This window comes from Cyclopterus lumpus, chromosome 15 (genome assembly GCF_009769545.1).
Source record: "Cyclopterus lumpus isolate fCycLum1 chromosome 15, fCycLum1.pri, whole genome shotgun sequence".
In the NCBI taxonomy this organism is placed as follows: Eukaryota; Metazoa; Chordata; class Actinopteri; order Perciformes; family Cyclopteridae; genus Cyclopterus; species Cyclopterus lumpus.
The window spans coordinates 6,193,882-6,221,371 of record NC_046980.1 but is presented as its reverse complement, the minus strand read 5'-3'; the positions used below and the strand labels follow the sequence as shown (position 1 = coordinate 6,221,371).

Below are 27,490 nucleotides of genomic sequence, written 5' to 3'. Positions count from 1 at the left end.
GCAGCAAACACACACACACACACACACACACACACACACACACACACGCACACGCACGCACGCGCGCGCAGCAAGGAAGGAGGTAATTTCTCCTGCAGCTCTGTGGATTTCCTCTGTTCTTATCACTTCCACAGGATAAGCATGAAGACGGACAGAGTAAAGGAGTTTATTAATAAAAGAGGTGAAACTTCATTCAAATCTTTTTTTCTTCTTTTTAAATATTTAAATGGTTTAATTACTCGGCAGATTATTAATACAAAATATAGTCAGCTATTACGTTATGATAGATTGGGCTACCCAGCAGTATATGGAGTCGTTAGAATCAGCCCTATCTTTACCGGCAGCAACATTAAGCAACAGAATTATAGATGATATATCAAATGTAATAAAGACTGAGAAGAAGAAGCCTGTTGAGAGAAGGGAGAGGGGAGCAGAGGAAACGGGAGGTGTGGCCTCCACCCCACGCCCCCACCCACACACCCCCCACCCGGACGTTTAAAAGCAGCTGGTGGTCACGGGAGTCCACTCAGTGATGTGGAGGGGAGCAGACATGATGGCAGTGAGAGGACTGGTGCTGGTACTGGGCTTACTGGTGAGCGCTCACTGTGAGGTGAGAGCACGAGACCCTGAGGTGGAGGAGGATGAGGAGGAACTGGGAGCAAGAGGAGGAGGAGGAGAAGTGTCTCTCGACCATCTCGAGAGGCTTCACCCCGGGGCGACAGAGACCCCTCCCCTGGGAGAGAGGGGGAACTACCCAGCCCGAACCGGGTGAGTCCAAAGCGCCACTTATTCATATTTTTTCTCTGCTTTCAGCCATTTTCCCTTCTAAGAAAGTTCCATTGAATGGAGAAAGCCACGCCAGTTAATCAATAAGTTGATGAAAATGAATCTGTCACTCTTTCAATAACTGATTAATCATCAAAAGTCAAACTTTTAACATCTCCAGGGTCTCAAGTGTGAATATTTGCGGATTATCATCGTTTTGTGTCTCAGGTCTCAATTCTTGCATAATTATGTAGAGCCAGAGCTGAAGGCATTGGGTTTTTTGGGGTTGTTAAAAGGTCAAAGGTCAAGGTTACTGTGATCTTGCACGTCCATCCCCATTCTGGTGAGCGTGCTTCTTCAAATGTGGTGGTCAAAGGTCACAGTGACCTCATGTGCACGTTTCTGGCCATAACTTCAAGAATTTTAATGCAAATTGTGACAATTTTACACAAATGTCTCAGAGGATAAAATGAGGAAATGAGGACATTTTGTACAGACATTTAAACTGCATGTAAACTGCAACTTGACCGGTCGGCGGAGGCATACAACCACTAGGTGGTTAATCCCTGCAAAAGAAAACTCTGAATGACAACAGATGTGTCATAAAAAGGATGGACATCAGGCACGAGAGTCTTCTTAACATATCATTTGGATGTCTTCAACCATTCACCCAAATAACCACGATCCATCTTTTAAAAGTTGCTATTTTCAGCGCGTAGGTTGCCGTCTCGGAGGTTGTTGTTGTTGTTGTTGTTGTTGTTTCACGTAGCGACGGGGGTTTCGAGAACAAAAACACGCAGATAACGGAAGAGGAGGATGATTGAGTCTACATCCTGACTACGTCAGACTTCGTCACCGTGAACTGAATATGTTCGGCGTTTGGTCAACGGACATTTTTTTTCTTCTTTTTCGACAACGATAAATCAAGAAAACAATCAGCTGATGAAGAGAAGATTAAAAGAAGCGCGAGTCATATATTCTGTTTTAATGATACTGTTCTGGTTGTTGCAATAAAACTACAAATCCCTATTTTCACCAAATACAACATTGCACGCGTGTAATTCTGGCTTACGACAACTTATTTTGGTTACACTTCGTCCATCCTTCCTGTCAGTAATAACGACATTATGCTCATCAAGCTGTTAGCTGAGATGATGGGAGCCAATCAGGTACAATCAGAGAGACATAGTGTACTTTTTTTTTACTACTAGTTACAGTAAACTTTACAGAAAAAACAAAATACAATAAAATACAACTCATCTTTAATAACATTTAGTTGATGTCATTGAGTTGTCAGTTCCACCAAAGAGGCATTTCTCCTCTAAACCTCTCACATGGTTTCATTTAAATACATGTTCAAATCAACATTCAAAGGCTTTAGAAAAAGTCCAGAAACTGAAAACAGATTTTTAGTATCAGAATTTTTAGTAACTTCTTTCCTGTCTCATCAATCATCTCGTGACCCTCAAGGTTTATCTGGTGACCCTTTGGAGGGGCCTGACCCCTAGGTTGGGAACCACTGGACTAAACTTGCTCAAATTCAGTGTGGTTGTTTGTGATGTTGAACGTGACGTATGTTTATTTTTTTGGTTGGTATTATGGGTTGTGAGCTAATGTTTCGCTGCCACTTCCTCGTCATCTTAACCAGACCTTTTTTTGTTGTTTAATGGGATTTTGAAACATAGTTGATTTATTTTGTTGTTTAGTCGGGAAAGAGATACAATAGACCGACATTATCCTTAAAGTATATCTTTATACTTAAAAAAAAAAGAAGATACCAAAGTGTAGAAATACTCTCTAGGCTTTACGAAGAATACAAAAAACATTATTTAAAAAATGTATTTTAAAGTACCAAATGTGATAGTAGAATAATATATTTATATTTGATTTGATTATGTATTCATGTGTTCATCCCTTTAACGTTGCAGGGGGTCATTGAGCTTATTTAATAGCTTTATATACCACTGGGTAGTTTATTACATGTATTAGTATTAATCTGCATCTGCAAAGTAACAACAACTTTTAAGTACAGTATTGTCGTGGAGATGAAGTATAAAATTGCTGAAAATAGATATAACCACGTCAAGTTTTAAGGTACTTTACTCAAGTAGAGTACTTGAATAAAAGTACTTAAATACCTTCCACCGGATCCTCTAATGTTTACCCAAGTTCACTTTCCGAAAATATCAAAGGCCAAACAAAATTGGTCCAAAAAAAGATACAACTACAATCTCATTCATACACACACACACACACACACACACACACACACACACACACACACACAGTCACTCCTATTGCATATGAAGCAGGGAGCACTAAAATGTTTTGACTGCCAGCATGCTTATAATAGGCTGGTACCACCCAGGCTGCTGCTGACACACACACACACACACACACACACACACACACACACACACACACACACACACACACACACACACACACACTGCAGGGCTGTATGGATGCCAGTCTGTCTGTCTGCCACTTCAGTCCTGACGTTAGTAACCCTGTCAGTAATAACCACCTTTTTTTGTACTTTTCTTTATGGACGCGAAATAGGTTTCTGTTGATAAAATTCGTCAACTTAGCAACAATTACACTTACAACAAATGTCCTCTATGTTTCAGTACACATTTCATACGTGCACACGGATGTTCAAGGATCATTTATTGTCATTCTGACGTCAAGACATAACCGTCGTTATGTTTGCGTCTTTAATCGATGGCGGGATAATGTTGCTTCAGAGGAAATCACCGACTCCACCTGCATGCACTTCCTTTAGTAATACTTACTAAATGACACTAAAAAAGGATCAGCTGAATGCTGCTACCAATGACATCCCATAATGTCCAATCTAATGAAGAAATACAGTTTTAATTGGGACCTTTACCTACTTTTAGTATTAGTATTTATTTATCTTGTAACACGATGTTGGAGAGATGGCCGAAGAGTTAACGGGTACGTAAAGATGAGAATTAAGAAGGAGAGAATATTTAAATGTTACTGAATTAGGGAACAGATTTGCTGCATTTAGTTTTAGGAACAATTTTTAGATTAAATGTCTCGAGCGCGTCCATACAGGCCTCCGTCATTATTCTGACCCACATCCATGCAGCAGGACTCGTCCGTAGATTCGCTGATAAAGTGATCCCCGAGGGCTCTTGACAAAACAACCCTCCATTAGCTCAAAGACCCCGCCACCACACACACACACACACACACACACACACACACACACACACACACACACACACACACTTTAAACAGCTGCTTTAATGACATGAACGGAGCTCTTTGTGCTGTTTTGCTGTAATGGAGAGCAGCTTTCCACATTTGGGGGGGGGGGTATACATACTTCAGAGGTCAGACGTCCACAGGTAGTTAAGTGAAGTGCTGATGAAGTGGAGCTGGAAAAGTTTGTTGTTTAGCTGAAAGGAGAGAAAATCGGAGGCTTCGGAGGAACTTAAAGAAGTATTCTTTTATTTTGGTCATGTTTGTAAAACATGTTACGTCTCATTTTTCTGTTAATGTCTAATTTATTTGAGATATTTCAATATTTCACGTACCAGCCCAGTGACTATGGTGGAGTGAGAATTGCATTAAATCTCTCCTTCAGGTTAATGTTCGTTATGCATTGTCAAATGTTCAAATAAAGAAACAAACAAAAAAAATTTACTTTACATACTGACCATTTTCCCCATCATTAATGTAGTTTTCAGATACATTTTCCGTCTTTGTTTCACTTCTACTGCTCTGAAATCATCTTGAAACTTGCTGCAGGGAGAAAGAGACAGAAATGTATGCTCTTATTTTGAAGTGCCGTCTTCCCGTCTGTCTTGGTGGCCTTCAGGGGCTAAGAGGAGCATCAGTTCTTTTAATCTCGCTGTTGTGACCTTCAACCTAGTCGGCCGCTCGAATCGCTGCTCATCTTCTCATCGAAGGCCTCGCTGGAATCCTTTCAAAGTAAAAGTCCATCCAACTTGAACCTGAAGAAGAAGATGCTCGGTGGTTCAGCCGGATTCAGATCAAAGAAAGCTCAAGCTGCTCATTCAGCCGTTATCAGGAGACACACAGCTGGCAGATGAAAGGACGACACTCAGGATTTAAAGGCAGTGTTGTTATCAGACTGATGATCATGCAGGTGGATAAATTCTGCTGAGACGGTGAATTTGATCATGACCAACAATCGGAGGACCTATTTATTTCTGGGGAATGTCGTAGGCCGCATGACGAGAGTCTCTGTTCCACGACCGGATGTCGAGGTGTGAGAATTGCTACAAATGCCGATGGGATTTAGTTTGAGGTTTTTCTTACTTCTCTCTCTATCCACAAGGGAGCAGATCAAGGCTGAAGTATTCCATGTTGCGAAAACATAAACAAGTAAACATGGCGACACATGCGTTGGCGTCGTTCATGTCGAGACACTGACGTACACGCCCCACAGAACGGCCTCCCGTTGTGTTTGTGCTGTCGTTGTTGTGGTGGTTTTGTTCCGAGTCTGCAACATATGGAGTCCAGCCTGGCGACGCCAAAGAAAGGGAAAAAAAACTATTTTTGTGCTCATAATTTATACATTTTAAGAGCGTAAATAAATTGTTCTTTGTTTGAGCAATTCAATAACTGATTTGATCCGATCCACACTTCATATGTTATTCATTTGTGAGCAGGACTTATACATTATTTGCACTTTATTGTGTTTTTAATTCCCCATGACACTTTTTGAACTCAACAGAAACGTGATAAACAAAACGGGGCAGAGATGAATGCATTAAATAAAAAAAGAAGAAGAACAAAAAGAACAACAACAGCCAGAGTCAAACACTGGTCAAGAGATAAATATCTCAACAACCACATGTCACACGTCCATTGAACGCGCTGCAGATGTTCCTGCTCTCCAGATGGTGAACCGTTTACATTTTAATGACCCCACCACCTTTTCCTCTCGTGCCACCCCGAGGACAAAACACTACTAAGAATAGATAAAGTGCTGATATCTGAATGATACCTGCTGGTCAGATTCCTCCAGTCTTCCGCTCTGTCTTCGGTCCTCAGGGATCCTTTGGTGTCATTATTCAGAGTCCAGCTCGCTATCTTTCACACCCGAACCTGAACTCTTGGACCTGCAGCAGAAAGCCAACAACTTGTTGTTCTCCGTCTCTCTCTCTCTCTCTCAGGATGAGTCGAGGTCTCGCTCCGAAAGGGGGGGGGGGGCTTTTTTTTTTTATCGAACGCTCACAAAAAAAACACGGCTAAAAAGTGACAGTTTTACACATCGCAGCTGCGCTGCTGGGACACTTTGCGGTTCAGCCCCAAATAAAGAAGAGGTGTCTTCGGTGCTGTTAGAAACGAGTGACGGCACCCAATTAAATTAAACGACTGGCTGTTAGAGTTGGAAAGGTTCCACCTCTTCAGTCTGACAACCCAGCAGGTATTTCGTGGTTATTTTTGCTCTAGAGGATTGAATTTCTTGAATTTCCTAGAAAGCCTCAGGCAGCTCTCAAATATCTAAATTTGTGGTGCGACTGTTATGTTTCTGTATAAATGTATACATTTTCCTGTATATTCAAGTCCCTCAAAGAAAAAACAAGATAATAGTGAAGCGCATGTCAACGTGCGTGTTTATTTGTGCATAACAATCTATTCAGCTGAACAATATTGTTTTTGTTTCTTTCTTGGACCAGACAAAAATGTTCTCTATATGAATTTTAAAATGTGTTGATAGTGTATTTTTGCACATAGGCAGGCAAATTAATGTGTGTGTGTGTGTGTGTGTGTGTGTGTGCACGTGTGTGTATGTACCCATCCCCCTCAAAAAGGGCTCGTCCTAAAACCAATCCGAACACCGCTTGCTCCTGAAGACAGAAGGAGAGGTTGGGGGCCTTTTTACGTGTCTGGTCAGGAGTCTCATAATCAAATAGTTACAAATAGCAGCTATTTATTGATGTGATTTTGATATTTGAGTGTGTAAAGTTACATTGTCATTCGTTCATCACCAGTAGTTTAAATGTCTTAACACATTTTTATTCATTGTACAAATGTGGCCCCATCGCCTCACCCGTTTCTTTAAAAGTTTTGCCCCAGTCTGATTCTGCTCTTACAAACAGGCTAAACGAGAACATATATAATAGATGATAAAATCTGAGATTTAAGCTGCGTCATGTGAAGAAGGAACATGAACGGAAAGAGAGAGGCTTCAGTTGATGTGAATTCAGTCTGACAGGACAAAAGTAGAAGATTAGGATTAAAGCTTGATTCTCTGATGTTGTTCCAGCCCCCTATAATCTCTACATTTCCACTCAGCCTGTTGATGTCTTCAAACTTACCTGTGCATTAAAAGTAGTCTGGACCACGAACCCTGTTTACGGGCCTAATTATACCCTGTATGAATATTTCTCTATAGCACACGAGTTGCAGGTCAAAGGTCAGGGTGGATGCTGGGTCTATAATGTGCAAATGTCACGTACTTCACTTATTTCTATTTTCTGCTCCTTTATACTCCACTAAACTTCATAAATATTGTACTTTTCACTGAACTACAAGTATCTGACAGCTATCGAAAGTACATCTCCGCCAGGTGTCCCCCCCCCCCCTCCTCCCAAACAAAGAAGAAGAGTTGAATCTCATGCTTGTGTCCAGATGGTCACCCACAAGTTGCAACAACATGCGAAAAGGACCCATTCTCCCCCCCAGTGCCTCACCTCAACCATCTTGGGAGAGTTTTGCAACTTGTGGGTTACCGAGCCTCCCTGCTCCCTCTCAGAAAATTACAACAAGGTTTTTGTCATCTGGTATCATGCCTAACGTTAGTGGATAATAACATTTAGGGTATGGAATTAATTAGCAGTTTTTGAGCCGCGACAAACGGCCACAATGTGGCCTGCAACAGAATAGATAAAGGGTTTGTTTTTGGGCCTGGCGAATTGCAATAAATGCATTTAGCTATTGAAGGAGTTGTTGTTACCTTGCGGGCCATCGCGGGTGATTAAGGAGTGAGGAGTCACACGCCATCGATGGCATCAAACAGTTATCACAGAAAGAGCATAGCACAGAACATCCAGTCTTAAATGAGCACAAACAATATCAGGCTGCTCGGTCCAGTAGTATGTGAGATTAGCTGTGGACAGACAGACAGACAGACACCCTTGACTTAGATAATGAGCTCCACCTTTACCATGGCATGCTTTTTTATTTCGGCGCCTTTGTTAGCTAGGTTAGAGCAGAACCGGCTGCGTGAGCCAGATCTTTTCTGTCTAATATTGTTGTGAACCCCACCCGTCACACGGGGAAAAAAAAAATAGGCGACACTCTAGATGTGCCTGCAGCCGAGGTTCCAGCCATGAAAAGCAGGAGGTTTGGCGATGCACGCGCTCTGATAAGGTGGGCGACGTGGCCCGGGCGTAACAGAGTATTTATACACTGTAGTATTACTATTTTTTTTTACTGAATTAAAAAATCTGAATGCGTCTTCCCCCACTGGGGCAGGAGAAGTTGCGATATATATCAGACAGAACAAAGGTCTGTGCCCAGGCAACAGCAGAAGCACTACAATAGATGTATGAAATGACGACGTCAATGTGTCTCCGGTAGTTAAATTAATCAATAATTGACGTACGTTTGTATGTTTTATGTATTTCAAAGTGTGGATTTTTTGGTGTGTGTTATTGCAGCTCGGGATATGGGTAATGTCTCATCGGTGATGTCATAGCTCTCCACAGGAAATGACATGGGGCTTTTATGAGTCAGAGGATTTTGTTCATATGTAGAAACAATGGATTTACAATTAGATCGCTGTGTAATAGCTATGCTATCTGGTCCTCGCATGGTTCAGGGCGAGTTCAGAGCAGCAGATATCAATCATTTTGAGGAGACACAATGCTCCAGCTGGGGACTGAGGTCACATGATGCCGGCTCGCAACGTTGGTAAACAATTTTAATCGCAAAAAAAATAAGGAACATTTAAAACACTTGTGTATTTCACTCTATGAATACTGAACAAACACTTTCCCAAAAGGCAACAGGTTTCAAGACTATAATGCAGCTCTTGTATACATACTATGAAATTTGAAAATACAATATTCGGCTTGCTTTTTCCTCATTCAATGGCACATCTGTGTGATGCACTTGTGTGTGTTTTCATGTCTTTTTATTCATTCTCTCTTGAAAAGAATATCTCAGTGATACTACCCAAATAAATAAAGTTGAAATAAATGTGTCCTCATCACTCCCAAACACAATATATCCCAAACAGGACTATATATATATACTGTATATATATAGTCAATCTTCATCCACTCTCAGCATTCACCAGGACATTAAATCACAGAAACACTGCTGAGGGGTTACGCTGTGTATTTCTATCATTTATTTATTTAGCAAACAAAGGTATCAGTTTTGTCTGGATAAAGCTTTTTCTCATCATTTTCTAACTCTGTATTAAGACTTTGTTGTTTGTTTGGTGGAACAAATGCTTGAACCGAAGCTTTTATGGTTTAAGAACCTGGAAACAGATTATTGGGAGACTTTATCATGCAGTCTACTGATAATATGTGGAGAACAAATAAACTTGGTCCCCCAGTCCACCACAACATGGTCCATAAAAAATAAAAATGGTTTGTGGTCAACCCACTGAGGAGGACCCAGGGGAAATGTAGAAACTAGAGCACAGCTAAGCTCTTTTGGAACATTAATGGTTTCTTAATGTTTTTCCAAATTGCACGGCACAAATGTGAACACACACTGGTTCAAGATAATAAGCAGATTTCTTTTTTTACAGGATCAGAAAAGAGGGATGTTGTTCTATAAATGAAAAATGAGATGATGTGAGTTTGTTTACCGAATGAATGGGTTTGTATAAAGAGTCACTTCCAGAAAAAGGAGTGAATGTGAAACATAAAAGTGAAGCCGTTGGTCACACTGTCAACCAGAGTTTAGCAGACAGGAAGTGATGAGACAAACAGCTCAACATTAACATTACAACATTACAGTAAACACACATCAACACCATGCAGAACAGATTAGATGGAGGGTCTATGAGGGGTTTTTTTAACCAGCAAACTGGACAACAGGCAGGCAGCTCACATTCTTACAGACGGGCTCCTTGTCTATAATACATATACTATATATACATATAATAATAAATACATGTAAACATTATGCTTTTTAACCAGCAAACCGGACAACCAGGGTCTATGAGGTTTCCAAACACATATTCCACACACATTGTCACCTTGTTACCAAAAAGCTCCAGGCATATTAGGCTCCTGAGTTCATTTAAATAAAAAACGGTGTGGGGTCCACCCTCTTGGGCTCCACGAGGGAGGTGGGCCCCATACTGTTTGTGTGCTCCTTGTCTACGGGCCCCACAAACTCATATCTACGAGTGTGCAAACACATACACACACACAGAGGGGAGGTCTGTGGTTACCCTAAACACACCTTATCTCACGTCTGTAACCCTATGACTCATCACACACACATGTTGATAGTTGGCTTTATTCACCACAGCTGTTCATTGACTCTGATTGAAACCACACTGTGTGTGTGTGTGTGTGTGAGTGAATTTGTTATATTTAAATTTAAGTGTAACCTCTTGTCATTAACGTTCATGTTCAGACCTCAAAGTGCATCGAACTCCATGTGCCAAATACTCAGCAGAGCACCAAATGTGGATTCATCCACTGCTGACAGTAGTACCCAAAGAATGCACTATTTCCTCTTATAGTTCCAACATTATTGTATTGTAGGAATAGTTTGATATTTTGGAACTCTTCTTCTCTAAGAGTCGGATGTTCATTATCATCAGTAAATGTGAGGCTACAGCCAGCAATGGGTTAGCTTAGCATAACATAAAGACTGGAAATAGGGGAAGCAGCTAGCCTGGCTCTGTCCAAATTCAACAAAGTCCATTATTTCCTCAACTTAAATGTTGGTGGTCTGTGATGAGAGGACACCGTGTTTGACCCCTGACCCCAAACAGGAAGGAGGCAACAACAAAACTGCAAACAAGGAAATTCTCCCTCCGAATGATCTCATCCGTCTTCCTGACTGACTCTTTTGCAGGAACTGGTGTGCGTTCGTGCAGCAGCGTGTGGTCACCAAGGCGGTAGCGTGTGGAACAGAGAAGTACACCATCAAGTCTCAGAGTCCATGTCCGAGTGGGACGCCCGACTGTCAGCTGATCATGTGAGTACACAACAACAAGTGTCAGTGGGGAAGTGAGGAAGTAGTAGAGGAAAAGTCCTGAAGGGGGTCACTATAGTCATCCTTTTACAGTAGTGTATGAACGTGTGTACAGACACAGCAGTATCCCGGTTATTATACGATTTTGAGAGTATTTTGGTGTGTGTGTGTTTGCCAGCAGCTAAGAAGTATTCATAATCCTTCACTTCAGTAAAAGTACTTATACCACTCCTTAAATATATGTTACTTCAAAGTTTGTAATTGTAATTGGTAAAAATGTCATTAAAATATTAGAAGTAGAAGAAAATAGTCCAATGGGACCGTTATATATACATTTATACATTATATCATCAGATTATTATTATTTAATGCATTTATGTAAAAGTAGGATTTTCCTGCATGTTTCCATTAATTGATTAACCGTTTGGTTTGTAAAAATAGTGAAAATATTGCGAAATTCCATCCCAATTGCAAAAAGTCCAAAGTGTACCTCACATCCTGGGCAACTAAAAAAAACATATGAGTTTAATAATAATAACAGGTTGGATAGTAATGTATTATTTGCATTAGACTAAATTAAATTAATTTATTTGCCATATGCACAGAGAAGCAGTATCAATGCAAAATGCATTAAAAAGAAAATCATGCAAGTAAAAATGAGCATCCAAGACATAAAATAGAGCAGAAAGTAATACATGTAATTGCAGTCCTACAGGTCAGTGCTGTTAAATCATTCTTCATGTTTTGCTTCGTGAAATAAAAACATGAGCAGTGTGATTTTATTACTGTTGAAATTCTTCTTCTTCTTATAATTATTCTCAGTAATTCCTGTTTTTTGAGAATAAATACAATCCAGTGGACGGAGGAATTAGACCTGAAGCCTTTTTATGCAGGGGATCAAATCCTCATTTAGAAAGGAGGACTGAACAGAACCTTCTCAGTTAAAAGGAGGAATGTGTTCGGATCTATTTTCAATACAAAACATCAGTTTCTAAATCCATAAACCTCTCAGATCTCGTTTATGGATACCCAAAACTAATTTCACTGTCAATCTGTAGTTTATCTCAGGTGCATTTACTGAAGTACAAATTCAAGGTGATTGTACTTTGAGCATTTCCATTTAATGCTACTTTATACTAGTACATTATCTGAATATTTCTTTCATTGCTGATTATCCATAAGTTGTAATGTGGGGAATAATAAACAAAGCTAATGTACAGGAGAAGATAATAATACAGTGTGCCTGCATTAAAACTGACTGGAACGGTTAATAAAACCACCAAACTAAGAGACATTTCCTGAAACCTGATCCACAGTCACAGCATCTCATTAAAAAACTTAAATTAGATTTTCCACATTTTTTTGTGTCCACTTTAGCTGAAGGATCAGATGGACACGACGCAAAGTTTATCCAAACCATTTGCACTTAGGGAACCTTGCTGAAAGCCCCTTAGAGGAGGAATCCACACTGTCAAACAGATTCCAGTTGGATTCCAGTTCCACGGAAGGTTTCAGGGTTTTTTCATTTCTTCCCCGACAGCAGCAGAGATCTGATCTGAGATCAGATCTCCGTCCTCTTGTTCCAGCTGCTTTCTGTCCCATCAATGTTGTGATTTCAGGTGTGTTTCAGTTTGAAATGTGAGTTGTGGCTTCAGCGTATCTCTGTGTGTGTGTGTGTGTGTGTGTGTGTGTGTGTGTGTGTGTGTGTGTGTGTGTGTGTGTGTGTGCGTGTGCGTGTGTGTAAATGTGCAGGTACAAGCTGTCCACCCGGCCTGTCTACAGGCAGAGGCAGCAGATCTCCACGGCTCTGCTGTGGCGCTGCTGTCCGGGACACGGAGGACACAACTGTGAGGACGCAGGTGGGTCGGCACGCGCGTCGCTTTGTTGTTTACCTGTGAAGGAAGAAGTCCTCAGGTCAGATCTGTTACTTCAGTACAAGCGGTGATACCACGGGGGTAGGAACACTCTGTTATTGGTGAACGTCCTGAATCAGCATTTACGCAATAAATACCGATAGTTGCAGTTCTGGTTTCAGTGTGTTTCTCAATAGAAACTCGACCTCTCGTTCTCCCTGTTCTAATTTTCTCTCCAGGAGTCTATTTTGGCAATAAAAAAGCTGAACTTTGGTATCGCTCAAGAATTTTATTCAGTCCAGATTTTGAATGTGTGTGTGTGCGTGGGGGGGAACTGCAGTGTTATCTAAAGAAGGATGTCGTCTCTCCTATTCTCAGCCTTTTGTTTGTATTGAAACTCAAAGTTTATCAAGGAAAGTACAAACATATTTCCTTTATCACGAATACATATATGTTTATGTTTATGTTTCCAGTGTGTTTAAACTTTAAAGCTTGTTGTGTTTGACTCTTGACAGTCTCTGATGCACAACTGGATTCTGGAAGCTCGGCTCTGATTGAAGGATCTGAAGACGTGAGAACAGAGCTCCTCGTTCGAGGTACGAGGACACCGCTCACCTTCCAGACGCGTCCGAGATTCAGCTTTTTCCATCTGAGATCTGGCCTTGTTAAAACACACACACACACACACACACACACACATACACACTTGGTTAACAATGTCAGAGCAGTCTGATTCATTCCTGCTTCTTTAACAAAGCGAGGAAGTTGTGATACAGTAGAGTGTTGCTAACCCCCGCACATCACACCCCCTCCATCCTCAGCCTGTAACACACGGTGACTCACACACACCAAGAGAGTGGGCGACAGCACCAACACGGTGACACACTGTACACTACAGAGAGGTCAGAGGTCACAGCAGCTTGACAGTGGATGGATGTTACTGTGACCTGATGAAGTAAAGGAAGCGGGAGCGGACAGGAGGTTTGTTTGTTTTAACTTGGGCCCAGCACAGTCGGGTGGGGGTTAGACGACCGCTCTGTGCTCGTGATCCTGGTGAAGGACGTTTCAGACGTTGAGGAGTGGATGATGATGAACGGTGTTTGTGTATGTTGACCTTCAGATGGCTGAGATGACCATGACTAGCGTTAATGGGCCTTTCATGCTTTTAGATCGTAAATGGAAGTTTATTTTGAAAAGACCACGTGCAGGTAACGAGCGTTACGCGTTGTCGGCTCTCGTAGGAGAACGCACAAAAATAAAGGTGTAACTTTCTGTAAGATATCATACGAACGGTTGCATGAGGATACGTTGTCAGCGCTTATTCCTTCGTCCAATTCCAATAGTGCTAACGGCTAACGGCTAACCGAACTACCAGCACACTCACCGCTGAGTACAGTTTGGTGAGTTCAAGTTTGTCTCGGCAAGATTGTGTGACGTGTCTTATACGAAGACTCTGACTTAATTGCCTGCGTTTTATGTTTTCTTTTGTTTTTGATTTTAAATGAAGTGCGTTTTACGACGTGGAGTTAGCTCGTTGTGAGTTGTATTCAATGGTCACCTGATGGAGACCTGCACTCTACTGAGTGAGCCTTTATAGTCACGCCTTGTTCTCGGCTTTTCTTTGTGTCCCTGAAACAGGAACTGATATAAATCTGCACACACTTTGATGCTAAACTTCTAGTTTCTTTAACGACTGGTGATTTCTTCTCTTCTTATTTACCTGGATGTGTCTCTTTCTGCCCTTTCAGTTGTCAGTCTGGTGGAATCATTGTGCAGCGTTTTGTCCTCCATATACAAAATAATATCAGTAGTGTACATAACATGACATATTTGTACCATGAGCGAGAACTCTGAGAATCAAAACAGTGTGCTTTTGGAAAGAATTCAGACTAAAATAGATCTTTGGCCTTTAGGGGCTTGATTTAACAAAGAAAGACAAACAAAGAGCCAGTTACACACACACACACACACACACACACACACGCACACACACACGCACACACACACACACACACACACACACCTCCAATGGTACAGTCCACTCCCACCACGCCTCCGATTGAACCGACTTCCTGCGAGCTGAAGTCAACGTAATTAAATTATCAACAGAACTGCGGCCCCGCAGAAACAGACTGGACACAATAACAGGAACACCTTAAAATACAAACACCTCAGAGGTGAGTCATCACAATCAACTTTACAACCTGTTCACACACACAATGGATGTGTTTATGTCGAGAGAGTACAGAAGCATACCGCTGAAGTTTGCAGTTAAAACATTTAAATAGCTCTACATGTTGAGTCAAAATGGCTTTTTTTGTGGCTGTAAACATTTTTAATTGAAGATAAGAAAGAAAATGAAACACTGAAATAAGTTGAAGTGGCAGTTACAATGAAAGGTTCTGCCATTAAACCTGAAACTATAAAAGTCTCTGTGTGTAATTTGCATTTTGCGTTGAAATATCGTCACCTTTTGAGTTGATACTTTGCACTTATTAGCAAACAGCTGTTTAAGACCAAACTGTGTTCATTCCCAGAAATAACTTAAATCCTGGATTTAATCAAAACCAGGACGCTAATGTGGATTAATGCAGCGCAACATCTCACTGATGGAGATATTCCATTATTTTGGACTACCTTCATCCCTCGCACAACATATTGTCTTTCAAACATCGTTATTATAATATAATAATATTGATTATGTACGCCTTCAAAATCAGAGCGACTGCTTTTTGCCGCGGGGAAACGTTTTCACAGGAAAACGGATTTTGGTCTCAGCTGATGAGCTGAAAATAACGGAAACAGATTCGATGACTCTGCAGGACGTCCTCCTCTTTTTGTTTCATCTCCAGTGTGGGGTATGTGTGCCCTGCACGCGGACTGCAGGTCACTGCTACGGAGCTCCTTGTTCCTGCTGTCGCTCTGACTGAAAGTTTGAACAATGAAATCCCCGAAATGCATCGGCCTATTTCCCATCAGCCCCCTCTGTCTCACTCTCTAGATGTCTGCCTGACTTCCTCTCGATCTCGCTCTCTCGGTTAATTTCGGTTAAAAAAACATGAATAATAAATACAGTAAGTAAAAAAAAAAGAATTACAAGAAAGAAGCCGATAGTTCATACAATTTTAAGATAACTTGTTTATAATTGGTTGTATTCGTGTTCAGGGTGTAATATTCAAACAAGGCACATTTAGAGACAGACAACCATCCAAACCTACGGACAACAGGCTCCACATAGACCCCCCCCGGGATCGGGGATCGAACCCCCGGCCCCTCTTGTGAGGATATGTGAGGTCACCGTGCAGCCCGATATCCAACATAAACTTCCTCATTGATTCAATTGTTATTGAGCGGCAGGTGTTATTACTGCCAGACCACATTTATGGGCCAATATGTATCGTATCTCTAGTGCGCGTTCAGGTATTTGACATAAAAATCATCTTATCTTCCAGCTTTCTTTTGATGGTTTGTTTCATATCTGATGACTGTGTGAACAGGATGTGATCAGTTAAGCTGTCTCGTAAACACACACTCAAAGTGTTTCTAATTTGTAACGTAACTAAAAGGCTGTCAGATACATATTTCCCTTTGAGATGTGGTGGAGCAGAATCGTAATGTTCTTTTCTTCACGTTTCTATCCGCCTGCGTGTGTTTCAGATCTGCAGCAGCAGCTCCAGAAGCAACGCGGCGACCCGGACAGCGAACAGAACGACCACCAGGCGCTGTATGACGCCGGTTACCAGGACAACCAGCACAACCAGCACAACACCACAGACACGGCCCTGGACCTGGACCCACCCCTGGACCTGGACCTGGACCTGGACCTGGACCTGGACCTGGACCTAGACTTGGACTTGGACCACCACCACAACCCCAACCCTCATCCCACTCCTCAGCACCCCACGGACACGTACGACCACCACCCCCACCAGCCCATCCAGCACCACCCCCACCAGGACCACCAGCACCACCCCCACCAGCCCATCCAGCACCACCCCCACCAGCCCATCCAGCACCACCCCCACCAGCCCATCCAGCACCACCCCCACCAGGACCACCAGCACCACCCCCACCAGCCCATCCAGCACCACCCCCACCAGGACCACCAGCACCACGGGCAGCAGAAACACCATCTTCCTGGTGAGTTTTGATCAAATATGATGCTTTTCCTGCTTCGACCAATCAAAACGGCTGCTGGAGAAACGTTCTAGCTGTTTCTTTTGGTCCAAGGAACGTGAAGTTAAAGGTGAATATTTTGGAATGAGGATTGGCTGTAAGAGGAATATCTGCCTGTTCAGGTGTTGACCTCAGCAGTCTTTTTACATGATGACATTTTATGTTTTTACAGATGTTTCCTTGTAACGTATTCGTAATATTGTTGCGGTTGAGACTGACAAACATTGTTAAAGTGTCATTTTTGGAAATAATCCATAAAAAAAATTAGATCCATCCCAACCAGCTACACATAATGATCCAACTACTACATGATGATCATTAAGGTTTGTGTGTGTGTGTGTGTGTGTGTGTGAAGGCAGTTGGTGTTGATAATAATAATAATAATGTCTCATTCATATCCTATCAGAGACTTATAACGCTGAGCTGCAAATGACACCTCCGGTAACCACAGACACACACACACACAAACACACATGCACACACTTCCTCCACAGGAAATCCTCTCTTTCTTCTGTCTCTCATACATTGTGTGCGTGTGGACTATAAGATGACACTATATTACACCTCCTGTGTCACCAGACCAGCATGAGCATTACATCACACACACACACACACACACACACACACTTCCTCTGTCCTGTATGGAGCTTGTTTGGGGATCGGCCTTGCTCTCAGGTTCCCACAGTGCTCAGTTCTTCCTGACCTCTGACCTCCCACCGGCCAGCATTACATCATCCTTAGAGGAACATTCTGCAGCTCCGTCAGTGCCTTCAAATCCTTCGTCAGTTTCTTTCCTTCCCGGCCACCACACAGACCGGCAGGACTGTTCGGAAAAACCCTGCATGTATGTTTATTAGAGGATAATCAAGCACTAGAATGTGTGTGTTGTAATATAAAGTATATTAAGTATGACGAATTACCTGTTAGCTGTTTACGACGCACCCACGGATGTACCGACAACTATCACTGCATCACTTTGATACTGAAGAAAGCCTAAAAAAACATTATGATTCTAATCTAAAAATATGTGTATTATGCCTGTGTGTTGAGATGTGACTCAACACTGACGTTTTGCTGCAGATTGTTCAACAAATTGTCATAAAAGCAGAAATCTATTTTAAACTTTAGGCGAACTAACCGGGTGATAAATACAGAGGTTTCCATTCTCTTCAGTGTTCAGTTAGCGGCTGTGTTGTCTCTGTTTCCCCACGCGTCTCATTAAAGTATCGCCTTACTTTGTTAATTGTGACATTTACAACAACACGTCAGAAGAAAGAAAACTGAACCCGCAAGTCGTTTTGTCCGGACAGGAAGTCGACTCGTCTCCGGGTTCGTAAATCACACAATCATTAGATGGAAACACTGCCAGCTGACCGGGGTGCGTTGGATTTCAACCTCCAAACGCCCCCGCCTCCAAGCTGGAGGTGACCTGGAACTTCCTGTCGCAGCGTGGGCTCACTGTACTGTGACCTTTGACCTCTCAGGATACTGCAGCATGTGGTTGAGATGGGTCTGTTGTAATGAAAACAGGTTGTGTTGAAAGCATGTGTGTGTGTGTGTGTGTGTGTGTGTGTGTGTTTAAGGTGGTCGTGTCTGGACTGTGTCTCTGGAGGACAGCGACAGCAGTGACCCAAGGCAAACACACACTCACGTTTGTATTTCTATACCTGTGGGGACCCTCATTGCCCTGATGCATTCCTGATCCCCCCTCCCCCCCCACACACACACACCCTCACCCTAAACTGAACCAATTCAAGCAGCCTTTCGAAGAAGTGAAGACTGGAAAAATATAAATATCCTCACTTAAAAAATAAATTCCTAATTTGACAAGAACATGCTGCGCGACGTTTGTGATTGCGTCACATTAGCTGTGTTAGTGAAACATTGTTTTTCTTTTGTCCCCTAAAATGTTTGACCATTCTGATTTTATGTACATATATATATAGTACGTCTAGACCATGCTCTATATATATATACACATACTGAGACCCAACATTTGCCAATTCATGAGAAAAGCTCCCCTTTAAAGGGTAGAAATGTTGGCTCTGGGTGGGCGGCCATCTGCTTAGACTGGTTGGATCAGACTCTGTCAGCAGAAGTTTCACGTGTGCTGGAGTCTGCTGGTCTGACTTCATCTTTTTTTAGGGTGGAATAGATTGGCACCGGGGTCAGGGAAGATGTCTTACTATGGTGGGTCACGTTATGACGCAAAACTCGATGCTGAAACTATATCGGGGGCCTTGTGAAAGACGCGCGGCATCTCCCTTTTTTGGTTAAAGCTGGTCGGAGGCTGTTTTAGGATCTTTCTACTCGGGTATATTTTGCTCCACAATATATAACGTATACAATATATTATTTTCCTTTCACCCATTATCAGTTAAATGCAAGTTAGTAAAAGCATCAAGTATAAAACATATATACTCAAGAACAGTACTTGAGTAAATGTATAATTTTCTTTATTTTATTTTGTATCCGTATATATATATATATATATATATGTATACATCCCATAATCACGTGACTTTGTATTCACATTGGTCACAGTTATTGTCTGCTGGTGGCTGTAAAAACAGGGATACCCGAATGTTAATATCAGAAAGCTGAAGGCCAGTTTCAGTGGATGTGATGGAAATCTGGTGGCTCGTCCACCGGGAGGAGATTTAACGATAGAAACATCATCAGGATGCAGATAAAGAGCAGGAAACGTAAGCACAGTTGGTGTTTGTTTCCAACTCCAGAGATAACAACAACACTCGGGATCAAATGGATCCACGGAGCCCCGAAGGCGTCTCTGGAGGACCGGCAGCGTCCTGCGGTCAGTGTGTGTTCTGGCTTCACCGTCGGACCTCGACTGAACCAACAGAGACAAACTGGGAACACTCATCTTATCTCCCATCGTCTGCTCTGCTGGAAACTCGGCCGGTGTCATTTTTGACTCGCTCTCCGATGGTCTTTCTGTGCGACACCATCGGTGTGTTTTCGGAGGCCTCGGAGCCGTTTTTAGGTGTTTTTGTTTCCCTGCTGGAGCGTTTTTTTTTTCCGGGCGTATGGTTATGCTGTGTTTATATTCCACTTTAGAGCGAAGCCAACCAACTACCCGTCCCCAGAGAGCCGTGAATAACCAGACAGTGTGTGTGTGTGTGTGTGTGTGGGTGTGTGCTCGTTAAGATTACATTTGTGTTTTTGTGAGTGTGGCTGGGTGCATGAAAATATATATTTTTTTATTTTAGCTTTTCTAAAAATGCTGAAGTCTGGTTTCATATTTTCCCAGAGGACGAATCCTGATCCATATTATGATCTGCTGTTCACTGTATTGCGACACCGAGAGGTTAAACGATAATATAGCCACCATTCTAACTGTATGCATGATTCTGGTGGCAGTATTAATTCTTTTAAATATTAAAATATTGCACATTTGGCATTGCTGTGATTCAATATTTTAGTTTGATCATAATATATATTTGTTCATAAATATGTTAGCTATTTTTAGAGTCAAATATGGCTATTTTGGAGCCGGGGATATGGGCAGCGGATCATTTTTAGTGAGAGTTAGATAGTTATTGATGATCAGTGGATGTTTTTTGGTCATCAGCCTCGAATGAAAACCATTTCTGTAATTTGTCATTTCTTTTTTTTTTTTAGTTGATGAGGTGGATGCTGACACCCTCCCGTACCCAGAGCCCCCTACTGCCCTCCCCGTCCCCGACATGATGGCCCTGGTCATGTCCCAGCTGCAGCCGCTCCTGCAGGGCTTCAACCACTCACTGGAGCTCCTGAGCCGGCAGGTAGGGGACCTGGTCCGCGACGTGGCCGAGCTGAAGAGCGACCAGATGGAGGTGGAGATGCAGTCCGGGCCCCCGGCCGGCCCCGAACTCGACGAGGCAGCGGAGGAGCGCCTGGATGCCAAGATGGATGAGGCGTTTCAGCATGTCAGGGAGGTCCAGAGGCAGATGGAGGGCCAGCGGACAGACATGGAGAACAGGCTGCACTCCCAGCATGCAATGCTGCACTACAACCTCACCAGCTTCAAGACGGACATCGACATGAAGCTGAAACGCCACCAGAAGATGTTGCAGGTCCGTGGACAACGGGGGCAGATCCTCTATTCTCTAATGCTTTTCATTTTGTGTTTCATTAATAATTTTAAAGCAATGAATTCTTCCTTTACTTCATCCGATTTTACAGAAAATGAAACCAAATTAAATGTTTAAAAAGGTCTTATCTTTCTCTGGTTAGCAGACAAGACATTTTACATTTTATTTTGTAAGTAACAAAGCATTTTAATGCTCATGGAGGTGTAGTCAGCAGATTTATTTAAATATCTCTATTTGATAAGGATTATTAAACACCCTCACAGCCATATAACTGCTGTCTCTGATCCCAGCTCAACCTGCAGGCCATGAATACTACACTAACTGAACTGAAGCTGGACCAGGATCAGACCACTGAGTATCAGCTGGAGGATTGGACCACCGAGGATCAGCTGGAGGATCAGACCACTAAGGGTCCGCAAGAGGATCAGACCACTAAGGGTCCGCTGGAGGATCATCCCCCTCCTCCCTCCCTGCTTACCCCCCACCCGCCGCTGCAGCCCTCACACACCTCGGCGCTCTGGGAGGCCATCGAGCGACTGGACAACATGGTGGTCAACAACACAGTGAAGGTGGGTCGAACCAAAACACATGTATTCCCTCTGGATCTGCTTTACCCATAATTCTGTTCACAGTCGCTGTCAGCCATGATCAATCATTACAGCCCCCCCCCCTCCCCCAAGGACTGCAAAACAGATTTAGAGCAATTATTAGATGTTACGTTATGTTATATTAGTGAATAATTGTTTTTGTGCTCAAGATACAACTTATTGAGTCCTTATGAATCATCTATCAGACTTACAGACACAGTATGACTGAAGTCAACATTCAGCGGCACACAAAACAAGTTATTTATTTGAATGCAGCAGAAAGTATCACACGTGCCTGTACTTTTTGCTTTTATGATATAATACATAATATAATACATGACATCAACAAAACAGGTGACAAGCTACTAAAGAAATGAGGAAAAACAAAATGTTTAAAAGCCGAGTTAGGTACATAAATAGATGCCTCACCGCGTGGTCGTGCAGGTGGACGGCCTGATGGAGGACATGGAGGTGACGTCGGGGGACGTCCAGCTGCTGAGGCGAGACTTCAAGGAGCTGGAGAAGCACATCAACCGGACGGCCCGGACCAGTCAGGTCCAGTTCATGGAGACGGGGCTGGAGGTGGAGGCGGCGAGGGAGGCGGTGTTGTGGCAGGTGGGCGAGCTGGTGGGGAACCTCAGCCGGCAGGGCGAGCGGCTGCGTGAGATGGACGTGGACGTGGACTATTTGTACGATGCCTTCTACAAGCAGAACTCCAGCACGGACTGCGACTGCAAGGGCCTGAAGGCCGCCATCGCTCGACTGGAGAGGGGCGTGGCTAACGTGACGGAGCTGGCCAGTTACAACAGATTGGCCCTGGCCGAGGAAAGCGATGAGGGGGAGGGCCAGTGGAGCGAAGCAGGCTACTGGGAGCCGGCGGTGGAGGCGCTCAAACGTGAACTCCAGCAGGTATGAAAAATAACACATTTGGATAAGTTTTCTACTAAAAATACATTTCTATAAAAATGATATCAGCTTTATATTGAGTTTCAGGTCATTGTTTATAGTAAAGGAGAAAAGGCCCCTAAAAGTTGAGATACCACCAGAGGCCCCAGAGCACAACCTCGTTTTCATAACTTACATGTTTGTAAAGACCAAAAACAATAATACTAATTGAAATGAAACCTCATTTCTCGCCCTCATCCCTGCAGGTGAAGGTCTTTCTGTCCACGCAGCGCAACGTGACCGAGACTCTGGATCAAAGCCTGAACCGGCTGAGCGGCTCGGTGGCGGTCGCCGTGGCCGAGGTCTCCGGCATGAAGGAGGCGGACCGGAAGCTTTTGGAGGAGATGCAACACCTGTCCGCCTCCTTCAGGTCTCTGCTGACAGACGCCATACGACACAGCGACGTGCTGGAGCTGCTGCTGGGGGAGGAGGTGCTGGAGTTCCTGGAGTGGCCCGTCCAGGATCAGGAGGCCCACTCCATCCCATCTATAAAGGAGCAGCTGAGGCTCCTGCAGGAGCAACTGAGAGGACACGGTCTGAGCATCACCTCCCTGCTGGGAAACAAGCCAGGTAGGACCCACCGGGAGGAAGCTTTAGTTGGTACAAAGAGTTTAATGTTAGTTAGAGTACAATTTAGAGGTACTTGTACTTTGCTTGAGTACTTCTACTGTATTCCACTCAACACATCAGACTTTAAAAGAATCTGCAGAGTAACTCAAGTTATCAAATAGATGTGGTGGAGTAGAAGTATTATTATTGATAAAGCTACCCAGCAGTATATACAATATTTAAAATGAGGTCCACCTATACCAGCTGCAACATGACAGTGATGAAAACATGAATATATATATATATATATATATATATATATATATATATATATATAACATGAAAATGTAATAATATTGTGTATATATTATGCTGAAATGGGTCATTCTGCATAATATGTCCTTTTGCATTTTGGTACTCGAAGTATATTTTGTAGCGAATGCTTTTTACTTCTTTAGCATCTTCTCTAGGCCTCTAAAGATCCGTATTCATCATAACCTTTATTTAACCAGGTGAATCTCAATAAGATTGGAAAGTGTTTTTGCTCAAATTCTAAAGACATTTCCATAATTTAAAGAACGTACACAAACAAAACCACAGTGTGATGCAAACATATACACATATGCCAAATATAATTAAATAAATGTATTTAGTCTCTTCACAAGCATATTTGAATCTACATTATGGGAGCATTGTGTGAAAATGGTCTGAATTTAAGTCAAATACAGCTTTGTAGCAGCATCTAGTGGCGGCTGGGAGGAACTACAACTCCACCGAGATAAATCCTGGAGAAATACAATCTGAGGCTGCAGATTAAAACAATGTTCCGTGTATCAACTCCTTTACGGAGTACAAACAGATTCAGATTCTTTGTTTCATCCCTGAACTCACAGGCAGCAGGATGTTGGTTTTCATATCGTGTCCCATCTACTCTCACGTGTGTTTGATTTAAACCCCCTTCACACACACACTTAGGCAGCCAGCTTTTAGTCAGTGTTTTACTTTTCTACAAGATGCTTTGGACTAATATTACTGCTGGGGAACCAGACGGTTCTCATTTCCAGGTTATCAAAAACATACTTTATTTTAAACGTCTTATCCTGAACCGAAGGGGTGAATGAAAACGTTTTGTTCATGTCATGTTCCCACCATGTGTACGGGAATGATCCCCGATAGCTCCCTCTGAGATGTAGTGCACACGTGTAGTTACATAAAATGGAAATACTGAAGTACACAAAATACAAGCAACATGAATTTGCACTGCAACTTGAGTATTTAAAGAATGTTTTGCCTTTATTAGAGAGGAGAATGTAAATTTAAAAAGGATGTTTTGATTCAGCATCTTAACCTTTTCACCCCAGTCTGTTTTAGGCTTCTGCTCGAAAAACATAAACAAAGGGCTATTTTGAATAATGTTGGTGTTATAATAAAAAGTACCGTAAACACTTGTGAGAATACTCCAGATGTGTAAATATCCGTCTATATGTTTACTGGTTAAGATTAAATGAAGATGGCACAAATTTAAAAAAGTTACAGGTTTGCCTTGTAAAAAAAACACTTATTATTATTATTGTGATTATCTCTTTGGAATGATGCAGCTAGTAGTTTTTTTTTTCCTAGCACAATATATGAACAGTATCTCTGCAAAGTATGACTTTTAAAAAGTGAAGCAGAACAGAATTAGAGCCTCGTTAGTAAAGACACTTTAGGCGAGGTCTCTAAAATGGGCATTTGGGCACATCTGTGCCATTTGAGTTTTCTCATGTACCAGATTAATATCTCACTTTTATATATTAGTAATGGAGTTCAATACATGCAAATACAGGATGAGACCACAAATTCCAGCTCTTTTTCTTTAATACAATGTCTCATTTCTCATTTCTGCATCCCAGGAGGTAAAGAGGAGAAACCATCTGCTGACCAGCCCTCCTCCTCCTCCTCCTCCTCCTCCCATCTTCTCTCCGACGACCGGCTCCCTGGAAGCATGAGGAGGAGCAGCGGTGGAGTTCAAGCCCGTGATCGCCAGCTGCTCCTCCTCCCCGAGGGGAGGCGTCCGGAGCACGGAGGAGACGGCAGTGACCTGTGGAATCTGGAGAAAAGAGTGGAGGAACTGAGGCTGAAGGTGCTCCAGCTAGAGGAGAAGTCCTGCAACACTTCAAGCGAGAGGGAGGATGCGCCCGGTGACGCGGAGGCTAAGCTGCAGGTGGAGGTGATGTGGCTGAAGAGGGGCCTGGAGGAACACCTGAGGGTGTTCAAGAACGTCTTCAGCAACGCCGACGAGCTGGCGGGATCCGATGCCACGCTGGAGCTCGACAAACTGTGGCAGCTGGTGAAGAACAAAGGCGGAAAGAAAGAGAAGAAGAGAGGAGGAGGAGGAGGGTCAGAAAGAGGAGGAGTTAACCATCGGAGCAGGAGGGAGACATCAGGTCAGTGGGGAGACTATGTTTTTGGTTAAGTAACTTTTTTCAAGTGATTGTAAAATATCTCATAACAATTTCACATCTTAATTGCCGTCTTAAAAAAGTCACAGTATCGTGTGCCATATAGATGTCATAAAAAGTAGTATGTTGTAAAAGAAAGCTATGAAATTAATCAGAATAGTAAGTTTTGGGAGATTTCATAGAATAGTAGAGCATGCCATGAAAATGTAATAAAAGTTGCATTAAAAAGTCATAGTATGTCGTAAAAACAACCACAAAAGATACGTTTTCAATAAAGAACTCATCTGTAGGACAAGTATTCTTGTTTGTGATCCCAGTAGATTTTGCTTGTGGTTCGTCAAGAGACCTTCTACAGACTCCTGACCCTCCTTTTGCTCTCCAGGTGTTGCTCCCGTCCCGCCCAGCCTATCAGGGGACTCCCTGCTGCTCGTGGCCGGATCCCCTTTGAGCGTCTCGAACGGCGTCGTCGCGTTCGAAGCGTCGCTGAACCGGGGTCAGTTTTACTCCGACACCGGCACCTTCGCGGCTCCGCTGAACGGCGTCTACCTGTTCGTCCTCACCTTGGACCTGAGGCCTGGCCCCACCCACGTGGTCCTGAGGAGGGGGTCAGGCGGAGCTCCGGTGCACCTACACCGCCGGGAGGTCACGGTTGCCGGGCCGGTCACCGATGTGGGCCTCCTGCCGCTTAGGGAGGGGGAAGAGGTGAGGCTGGAACTGAAGGGAGCGGGATGGACGGAGTCAGAGGACAATGTGTTCACCGTGCTGCTGCTGCACCGGACCGGCTGACGGCTGCGGGAAAGACACTGATCAGAGACTCTGGGAGTTAAAACACATTCATACGTATTCCAGTTAGCGGAGGTTTATTCCAAAAAGCCCCCTCGACCCTTAAACCACCACGTTACGATAAATCTGCAGGCGTAAATCTTGATAGCCATGCCTCAAAACTTGTCAAAACTAGAAAATAAAATTCAAAGAAACAATTAAACCGAGATACAAATGCATGTTCTCAGTTTCCCTCGTTCGGCGTCTTCCAACTCGCTCCGATTGCCTCAAACTGAAGCATGTGTTGTTGTTTTTTAGCTTAGCTTAGCATAAAGACTATAGACCTCTGAAGCGCACCAATTCAAATGTTTAGATTGCGTTTGTTACGTATTTTTATACACCATGGAATTATTTGACTACAAAGTGGCTCAAAACAACCACAAAGAGCCACAAAAAGGTTCAGTTTCTGGTTTCGTTGCACAAAACGAGATTAAAAATACAAACGATAACATCCTTAGATTTGCTGGTAGTTGTATTTTTGAACTTTTGGGAAATGGCAGGCTAAGTGTTTTCCCCCCGTTTTCAGTGACTATGCTAAGCTAGGCTAACTCGAGCTCCAAAACAATGGCGCTACTTAATGTGTGTAGCCGTCAAACATCGCTGTCACATTGCTGTCACACTTGACTCTGACGTGCTGTCGGCCCTGCAGTGTCACTTTAACCTGAAGTCCGGATTAATCTTCAGCTCCCTCTTTTCATCTTCATCTTCAGAAACAAAATCTGACCACAGATCAGCTTCTGCCGACAGTTTTCTCTCCGAGGCTGAGGAGAGAAGTTAAACATGTGTGTAAAAGTCATCACATCATCTGTGTCTTTTAAGGGAATTACATTTTTAATTTTTTTACATAAAGACATGTTTGTATCTAAAGTCACCTGTAATGTGTAATGTTTGTAAAGTACCAATATAGTAAGGAAAAAGCACAGAGCAGTATATGATATATATATTTATATAAAGGAACAGCTGAGCCGTTTGTTGGTGTAAACAAAGTCATGTGTGTGCTTTTAGAAAAGTTAGATGGTGGATCATTCTAATCTAAAGTCAGTGTGTAACTTAATAAAAATGTTTTATCTCCAGAA

General features: G+C 42.8%; 1 protein-coding gene across 1 annotated transcript; it reads left to right on the top strand.

Annotated features, from left to right (window-relative positions):
• Window positions 1–506: 506 nt before the first annotated feature.
• On the top strand, window positions 507–27,490 carry mmrn2a (multimerin 2a). The gene is made up of 11 exons (XM_034551901.1): window positions 507–768; window positions 10,828–10,950; window positions 12,700–12,806; window positions 13,316–13,396; window positions 16,458–16,940; window positions 20,619–21,052; window positions 21,361–21,639; window positions 22,102–22,566; window positions 22,809–23,172; window positions 25,044–25,577; window positions 25,975–27,490. The coding sequence occupies exons 1-11, from the start codon at window positions 533–535 to the stop codon at window positions 26,376–26,378; spliced, it is 3,510 nt and encodes a 1,169-aa protein (XP_034407792.1). The 5' UTR covers window positions 507–532; the 3' UTR covers window positions 26,379–27,490.